General features: G+C 36.4%; 1 protein-coding gene across 1 annotated transcript in view; it reads right to left on the bottom strand.

Annotated features, from left to right (window-relative positions):
- LOC107575403 (uncharacterized) overlaps positions 1 to 3,655 on the bottom strand; it is a 21,297-nt gene extending 17,642 nt beyond the window's left edge. The window contains exons 1-2 of the mRNA XM_016261783.1: positions 3,649 to 3,655; positions 1,932 to 2,243 (exon numbers count right to left, since the gene is read on the bottom strand). Of these exons, the coding sequence (XP_016117269.1) occupies positions 1,932 to 2,243; positions 3,649 to 3,655 (319 nt within the window). The remainder of the gene's footprint in view (positions 1 to 1,931; positions 2,244 to 3,648) is intronic.
- Positions 3,656 to 9,808: the final 6,153 nt, after the last annotated feature.

Here is a 9,808-nt window from a genome sequence, read left to right as displayed (position 1 = left end):
ATTTACATGTTTATCTTCCTGATGTTTATATGTCTGAAGTATAACTTTAATTATGTAAAATATGTTAAAGCAAGTTCAAAACAATTTCACACTTGTATTTAAGCACTGGCTATGTATGTCACTCACTCCCAATATCTGGACAATTTTGTTATTTCAATTATCATCTTTCTGTCTTATTGCACTGTGTGTTGTATTTTTGATTTCACAGGCCAACAGAGGAGGAGAGGCACCCGGCGTCCCCGTGATGGTCCGTCGGAGGTGGAGCAGACGCTGCTCGAGCTCCTGAGGAGTCCTCCAGCCCCACCACCACCACAGTCTGCTGATGAGCACTTCCTCCTCAGCCTTCTGCCTTTTCTGCAGAGCATGCCGCCTCATACAAAAGAAATTATAAAATTTAAAATGTACAAATTGGCGATGGAAAACAGCACCGTTGTGCTAAATTTGGAACAATCGGACCCCCACAGCCCACAGTAGGCTTTAAAAAAAATGAGGCAGCAGGCTCTGCAGGAAACGCAGAATGCCCTCCTTCCTCTTCTCCTACATTTTGTTACCTGAGGCTCTTCCATGTTCCAAGCGAGGTCCTTTTTATTTCTGTCTCTGTATGTAAATAGTTTGTACATGTTGTATTTTTTTAAGTTTATATTCAAATTATTTTATGTTTGGCCTGAATAAATTATTTTGAAATATGACTAAATGCCTGGCATGGTTCTAATGCACAACAAAGCAAGTGTTATATCACATAAAAACTTGATTTCAATATATGACACATATTCATTTTGTATTGAATGCTATTTATTCCATATCTAAATCTTGATTATATGAAACATGTATTATAATGTAAAGACAACCAATATACTTTAGTGTGTCTGGACAGTGTTGTGTGAGGAAAACAAAGAAATCACAGGACAGGTTAATTACTTAAACCTCGAGCCAATAGCCTTCGAGTATGAGATGTGAACGAGCATGTGATTTGTTGAATGTGGTGAACGAATACGCCCTTCACTGAACGAGTTTCTTTTGAGTCTGAACGAGAGATCTTCTCGTTCATGAACGAAATGACCGAACTGGTACATGTCGTTCGTGAGTTGAATGAACTGGTACATCTCGTTCGTGAATGAGAGTGTACTGGGTCAGTCGGCCATTAAGCATGTCAATCTCAATCAGCAGAAAGCGGATGCAAAGCGCAGTTATAGGTACTTCCACGTTCTGCGCTTCTTCTTCCAAATGTTCCGGTTAGAGTTTCATGTAAATCAGGGTGGGCTTAAGCATCATCATTGGTCCACTAGTTCTAGATTGACAGCTCCTCCTCTAGCCAATCAGATGAAGAGGGGCGGTGACGTCACTCCAATTCCTCTTGTCTCTGTTAGGCTGACATTTAATTAAAATGCATATCCTGCCCTGCTGCTGTATGTTTTTCAGAAAACAGCACATATTTTTAGTGCATTTTAAATGTTTTTGTAAGTTATTCTGCTCTGATATCATAAAAATAAAAGAAAATTAAAAATATTTGGACCCTGAATCTCTACAAATTCCCATATCATGCTCTCCCAGGTTTTGTCAAATTTTTTAGCCATTGTGAAATGCTGTATTATTGCCGCAATATATTTGAAATTAGTACCGAAACTCATGTTTTAGAAGCAATATTTTAACAATATTTATTTTGGTTCTATAAAATCTGTGATCCTTTTCTCCCTTGCATGGGAGGTAATATGAGGTGGACTTAGTTGCCTTTCATGGGCAGAGTGTCAGATGTTGGGTGATTTTGTTTGATGATTAGAATGAAATGTTAGAATACATTTAAAATATATATATAAAATATATCTAAGTGTGATTTCCAATATAGCATCCTGAAAGAGTTATGAAAAATAAGTACTGTTTACATTGTGAATAAAAGGAAGACAGGAAAAATTGAACTGTAATTCTCTACTCACCATGAACAGTAACATTGAATCTCTTGGTTATCTCCTTATTCCCAGCAATGATGCTTAGTTTATAATCTCCAGAGTCTGTGGTTCTGGTGTTTGTGATGGTCAGAGATCCAGTCTGATGATCCAGCTTCAGTCTGTCTCTGAATCTCCCATCATTTTCATATTCAGGAATTTTTGCTTTAGCTATGCGAGTGCTATTAAATCTCCACTCAAGCTCATCATCTTTCTGTAGTTCAGCAACATCATTAAGAAGAGTGACAGATTGTCCCTCCATCACTGACATTGACTTCACTTCATCAGTATCACCAAAGACACCTAAAGAGAATCAAAAGGAACAGTCACTCAACACAGATGAAAGCTCATGGCTCACACAAATGAGTCATTTCCTGTTGTTTATCTATAGTTAAACTGTTGTTTATCTTTCTGTTGCTTTTTTATTTTTACAGCTGTCCACTAATTTGACACAATAGTGAATTAAACATTAGAAATGTGATCGCTTTGGATTACAGAAACAAATACAATACAGTACAGCAGCATTTGTTTTGGTATATTAAAAGCTTTAGTGGAAAAATTGCTTGAGAAACTGATAGTAAATAAGAACTAGATGTTCAGTAACTCACTGAAATAAATGCATCTTAAAACAGACTCAAAACCCATTTAAAAGTATAAAATAAAATTGAAAATATAGCTTTTAATGGAATTAATTTAGAACTATAACTATGGAAAATATAGAAGTATAGAAAATGTCTACTTACCAACTGGATGCCATAAGCACATACAATATAAAAGAACTGGGTAAATCATTTTCATTTGAGATAATAACATTTTTAAAGTTTGAAATAAAATGGAAGTGGCATTAAACCAATTAGCAGTCTTATTGAGCTTTCTTATCTGAACTATCTTAAGTTAACAGGAGGTGGGAAGTCGTGGTTAAATAGTGCAGAGATGTGTACTCTATGTGTATGTGTGTGTGTGTGTGTGTGTGTGTGTGTGTGTGTGTGTTTGTGTGTGTGTGTGTGTGTGTGTGGTATATTGTGGGGACCAAATGTCACAAAGATAGTAAAACCTGAAATATTAAAAATACTAAACGATGTTTATCTGAAAGTGTAACAATGCAAACAGGTTTTCTGTAAGGGGTAGGATTGGGTTAGGGGATAGAAAATGGTGTTTGGTCAGTATAAAAACAATAGAAGTCTATGAAAGTTCCCTCAATTCACAGAAACCTGACGTGTGTGTGTGTGTACCTGGTATTTATCATGTTATGGGGACCAAATGTCCCCACAAGGATAGTAAATTTCGACCTTGTGGGGACATTTTTTAGGTCCCCATGAGGAAAGAAACTTATAAATCATACAGAATTAAGTTTTTTGACAATCTAAAAATGCAGAAAGTTTCCTGTAAGAGGCAGGTTTAGGTGTAGGGGCGATAGAATATACAGTTTGTACAGTATAAAAACCATTACGCCTATGGAATGTCCCCATAAAACATGGAAACACAACGTGTGTGTGTGTATGTGTGTGTGTGTGTGTGTGTGTGATTCTGTCAGTTTGTGAGACTTTTCCAGTACAAACCAGTGTTAATTAGTCTCTGTTGGTGACTTTATTAAAGTCTTCATTTTAATAACCTGCATTAACAATGCATTTAGTGAACCGATTTCAACACTCACAACTCTTGTTTCGATGAATTTAGTACTATTTATGTCTACAGTTAATTTTGTCACTGTCCATTTCACACTTCTAGAGTCCTCTTGGTGAAGTGCCAACAAATTTTTTCATTACTATGTTTTTAATAGCTTAAATATTTTCATCAACTATCATTTACTCTTAAATTTGGAGACTTTGTTTCTATAAATTATGTCAATAAAGGTTTTTTAGAATCATTATCTGAGGTTAAAGGCAGCAAACATCATCTGAAGGCACATTGCTCAACCTGCTGTGTTGATGGCTTCATTACTGTAAATAATAAAAAAAAAAAAAGTTTAATACACAAAAAAATATGTTTGAGTTACTACTGCATCCAGGGACAGATTAAAGCACAGACCTCTGAGAACATGCCCAAAGCACTAGACGAGAAGGGGCCCCAGGCAAGCTACGGGCGGGCCCTGTCAGACCACAAACGAAGACTTTGACAACCAAACATGTATGCTTTCTGGGGTGGCTGGTGTTACCAGTATTACTCTGTGTTCAGCTGTACAATGATTAGATTATTTGGCCACCACAGTACCGCCCCCAATGTCACTTTGCTTTTTTTATAGAAATAAAATCTCTTTAGTTCAGTTGGACAATAGACACAACAATTGTAAACTGAAAGTGTTACATTAGTAAACACTGTGGGACAAAATAAATAAAAAAAACAAATAAATAGCCTCGCACAATGAAAAATAAATTTAGTTTTCAAGCAAAATGTAAAAGTAAAGTGAAAGACTGCTTCTTAAACAAGAGAAAAGATGAATATGTAGGTTTTCTTGACAAAAAAAAAAAAAACGTGGAAACCTGCAAGCACCGCTACCAACAAATCAAGCTTTAATTTTTTTGTTTTCATTTTGAAAAGCCTGTTGACTTGTGCTGTTTAACTGATGTTACACAGGCAGTGTTTGCTAATTTAACACTTTGTGTAATTTATTAGTCACTATAAAATACAACATGTGGTGTGCCACATGTAGGATGGTCCTTTAAGAACAGTGCGTGTCTCTCGTGGTGAGTATGTTAAGCCATTACCTACTTATATAGACACAGGTGAGATCTTACCCTATGTCCCAATGTTTATACTATCCATCCTAAATAGAATTAGTGTGTCCTAAAGCATAGTATGTTGAAAAGAATATGCCAAAAGTCCCCGGATGGTCTACTATTTCAGGTCGATTTTTGAATTGTGCATCTGTGCGCACTCTAATGGCCATTAGAAAAAATCACCATTGCGCTCTGGCAAGGGATTTGGTTCAGAACTACAAGAACAAATAAAATGCTTTAAAAAAAAACTACAAACATGGCAGATGGGCGCTAGAGAGTTAATTAGAGAAGTTTAGATAAAGGGTTTTGAGTTACTAATAATCAACATTTAACCTGGAAAAAAATTATGTTTAAAGGGATAGTTCACCCAAAAATGAAAATTCTGTCATCATTTACTCACCCTCAAGTAGTTCCAAACCTGTATGAATTTCTGATTCTGGATTTCAAAGATATTTTGAAGAAAGTTTGTAACCAGGCTGTTTTGGAAAAAAATACTATGGACGTCAATAGTGCCCCAGAACTGCTCTGTTTCCCACATTCTTCAGAATATCTTCCTTTGTGTTCAGCAGAACAAAGACATTCATACAGGTTTGGAACTACTTGAGGGTGAGTAAATGATGAAAGAATTTTCATTTTTGGGTGAACTATCCCTTTAATGTTGTCCGTGTTATATTTCATCTGCAACAACAGTGTGAACTTTTATAAACATCTGTTTGGCCATTAACTTATAAATGCATCATTATGCAACAAAAAAAATCTTATCACTTTGTCTGGTCTTGTTTGTGCTGTATTGTGTTGTTTGTATTCTTTAATGTGGATGTGGATTTCCCTCTTTTATTTCTCCTGGATTATTAAAGTGACATTCTGAGCTACTCAGTATTGTGAGTTTTGGTTAAAAAGTAACATAAGGTATTTCAACCACCCCAACTAGTAATGTTTATGAGTGTCTGGCTTTGTTTCAAGTTAATTGTTGAAATTTCAGGGTAGAATAGGTTTCTGTTGTTGAGCTTAATGTGTTTTAGTAATGACTATAGAGAAATAAATCTGTGATTTGGTGGCATTATGTCTTTGCTTTTCATTTATCATTCAGTTGGAAGCCTGCCATTGGGGAGGAGGGTGTTTGTATTCTTAGGTATCTTAGGGTGTCCATGTGAAACTGATTAGGCCCCCGTTACACATGCCTTGTCTTATGCATTTTTGTTAATATTTGTTTTATAAGCTATATGTCAGTGTACTGTTTTATCGTTGTTGTTGTTGTGCTTTTCATTATGAATAGTAATGAATCTATCCTTCAATGTTTGGCACAGATCCCTACAGCCAGCTATGAATAGGTCATCCCTGGACTGGAGTACAGTGCAGTTTTTGCAATCATTGTACTCATGGCCATTTATAAACCAGTAAATAAATAAATAATAAATAAATAAAATATAAATCTGTCTAAACAGCGACTCTACCTTCATGTTTCAAACTTCTGAACAGACTACAACTCTAATGCCAGTGTGATGGATCCTGATCAATATCACACATCATGTTTGCTCATTCAGATACACCACTGTTTAATATTATTATAAGTATTATAAGTAACCATTATTATTATCATCATTATCATCATCATTATTATCACATTACACATTCATATATGATCAGGGCCTTGCAGAGACCTTTGGAGGGGCAGGTGCTCAAAGTATAAAATGGACACATGTATGGGATCAGAATCCTGCCTAAAGTATTGCAGTCATGGATAAAAAAAATAACAAGCATGAAAACAAACTTTTAAAACGCAAGTAAAAAATATATTGCACAAGATTTAAAAATGAAAGCAAAGTTTTCAGAATAGCAAACAGTGGTCACGGATTTTAAAATAATAAGTGTAAATCAAAAAATTAATAACGCATTTTTAAAAATAATAAGCAGGAATCAAAACTTTAAACACGTTTAAATCTCCATTAATGTTTACCTTTGGTGTTACACTAAGAAAAGAAATCATAAATGGCATTATGATCCATTTAACTTACTTTCAGGACAAAAGGCCCACAGGAACTGCCATCCTGTTGGCATGAATGTGGTAGCGTGTCACATGCCCATCTGGGCACGTTGCAGCCCTTCTGTTTCATGAAGGACCTGTAATAATTATGATTTATGATTATGTGGTAAAAACAAAAGAAGAATTCTGGAGACACATCTGGTCCTGTAGAATACCTGCAAAAAAGCAGAAGTGTGTAGATTCAATAAAAAGCATTTAATATAGGGGGGAATGGTTTTGGCAGCACTGTCGAATTCATACACCCCCCAATGATATCAAGTTTGCTGGGTCAGAGACCAAATAAACTCATTCTGGAGACACATCTCATCCTGTAGAATACCTGCAAAAAAGCAGAAGTGTGTAGATTCAATAAAAAGCATTTACTATAGGGGGGAATGGTTTTGGCACCACTGCCGAATTCATATGGCATTCTATTGATATGCTCGATGTATAAGCACAAGGTCTTCACAGCTTTTCAGTGTTATCAGCATAAGGGCAGAGTAATTTAGACAGATTTAACAAAACATTTGAAATTGTTCTGCTCCCTAACAAACACATTCTGTTTCATAAGGAATATTGCAATAGAGAAAATGTGCACTTGTAGTAAAAACACACAAACGATAAAAGCACAGCTAAACAGTCCAAGTTGTAAATCATACAAGTTTAGTTAAATACATGATCAAAGACAAATACACAATTAAATACACGATCAAACTGTCCAATACACAAATCGCAATGTATTACTTACGCCTGTCTGCTTTCGCAACTGTCGGCATCGTATGACGTCATGCGCGTGCACGCGAGGGGAGTCAGATCCTGGCAGGGAGTCGGAATTCGGCACAACACTCTCCTGCTGGCTGTTTTACTTTCATTTTGATGCTGTATTGTACTTGATATATTTAAAACATTATGATAGTGTTATGCAATTATATTAGTAGCTTGTTGCATATGTTGCATAGTGTTTATGTAAATAAACACAATATGCAAATAAATCATTGTGTATATCAAATCCACCTGGCCTCTGTAACTGTCTCCTCTGTAACACTATCGCTTTCATTGATCAGTAGGCAGATCTAGCCTAGTCAATGCAAAAACATTTCATTCATTTATTCATAATTAATTTACTCATTTAACGTTAACGGATCGCCAGGCAGACATACAGCAGTGACAGACAGACACATGTAACGGTGTCCTGCATGGAAAGATGTTTCCCAGCTGACAGCTGTCCATTTTCACCTGTACAAGTGAACAGAACACAGCATCGGCAGCTAATGAGGCGCATTGGAGTGACGTCACCGCCCCTCTTCATCTGATTGGCTAGAGGAGGAGCTGTCAATCTAGAACTGGTGGACCAATGATGATGCTTAAGCCCACCCTGATATACAAGAAACTCTAACCGCAACATTTGGAAGAAGAAGCGCAGAACGTGGAAACAAGAGCAAAGGGAAAAACAGCATACGCATACAAAAAAATTTAAATATTTGCACTAAAGTTTGATTAATTTTGATTTTGTGAACCGGCTCAACCGGTTACTTCCTTAGAAAACTTCCTGTGATCAGCAATAATGATAAGCCTAATACTCACAATAAAAATAATAAGGTCATATAGATCATATCAAGTATTGGAGGTAAGAAGTGGATTATCCTTCACCTGAAATGTTTGTCTTTTCATCCTGAAATGCGAGGCAAATGTTGGATCACAATAATTAGGAACCACAGTTTCCACAAATCCCTTCATTTGATTGGGATGTTCTCTTTTATTCTGGACGGCAAGGGCAGTGACTGTAACATCGAGCGTATTTTGCAGTATTAAACACATATTTATACCGATTTCATCAGGCTCCGCAAATTCTTCAAAAAGAACACAAAGAATGGCCTTCTCAGCTGCCATAGTTGCAACTCTCACGTCATCAGAACAGTGTTCAACGCACCACCGTTTCCGTTTAAAAAACGTTTTGCACCGTTTTTGTCGGGGCTGAATGCAGCCCTGGTGTATTGTAAACAATGATGTCAATATTGCCTTATCAATTTGATCCCGAGTCAGAACAAGATAATATTATTGAAGAGGATCGAGCAGAACCTATGCAAGCCAGAGTCTTACAGGATGTTTCAGAATAGTATGTTTTTGTTGTTGTTTTTTGTATTAATATTTTTTAGATGCGCTGTTATTTGTAAATGCTACTGCTGTTTGTTATCTTTTGGATATAGGGTTTTATCCTTACTAAATATTTAGTCCTAAAGTTTACTACTGTCATCGAAGAGATTATTTGATTACAGACTGTGGATCTACCGTGATCCACGGTAATACTGACTGTATAGCACTGTTAGTTTTGTCTTTGTAGAAAGAGTGTAGCCAAATATCTGTCACCAGAACTACGAGCCCATTACGAAGACTAACCTATTGGCTTTACTACAGTGGCCAAATCAAACACAGAGCCATATTTAGCATGCCTTTAGCTAAACTAGCATAAAAGCTATAATCAAAGAATAGTTTACACTGATCACATAAACACCAACATTCAAAGTTCGCTGGTGGGATAAAAAATTACTTTGTAGGTGTTTGTGGGCATTAGATGCATAAGTATGAATTAGCATTTTGCTAAATGTCTAGTGGAGCCAAACAGTGTTGCCCTTTGTTTACGTCCTTGCTACAACATAAAATTAACGATAGAAACTATTAATGGAAAACACATCAACAAAGAATAAAACATACTTATAGGTTGTGGCCCATATACAACAGCTTCTGCTTTTATAATGGGAATTGAGGAAGCTGTCCTCCATAAAATGTCCAGCACAGAGAGCTATATGTGGATTATAATTTTCAGGAACCCAGTTAAAAATTCATTTTAACCATTGATTCCTAAGTCCAGCGTCCCTAGGAAGGGCCTGCAATCTGGGTGAAAATAACAGCATTTTGACAGCACGTCAACAACATTCGACTACACTAACTATTACTCTTCTCTAAAGCAGCCCAACATGGCCCCACCCCCTCTGTTGCATGTTCCCGAGGGCAGGGTTTATGTAAATTTCAGGGTTTGTGATGTCACTAACCCAGGAAGTAGCTCGTTGTAGTCCCTACCAGTCATTTGTTGTATACCTTACAAAGCGAATTCTATAAAAGACCATTTA

Source organism: Sinocyclocheilus grahami, unplaced genomic scaffold (assembly GCF_001515645.1).
Source record: "Sinocyclocheilus grahami isolate Dianchi unplaced genomic scaffold, SAMN03320097.WGS_v1.1 scaffold2618.1, whole genome shotgun sequence".
Classification (NCBI taxonomy): Eukaryota; Metazoa; Chordata; class Actinopteri; order Cypriniformes; family Cyprinidae; genus Sinocyclocheilus; species Sinocyclocheilus grahami.
The sequence above is the reverse complement of the archived record's forward strand: the minus strand, read 5'-3'. Positions and strand labels throughout refer to the sequence as shown.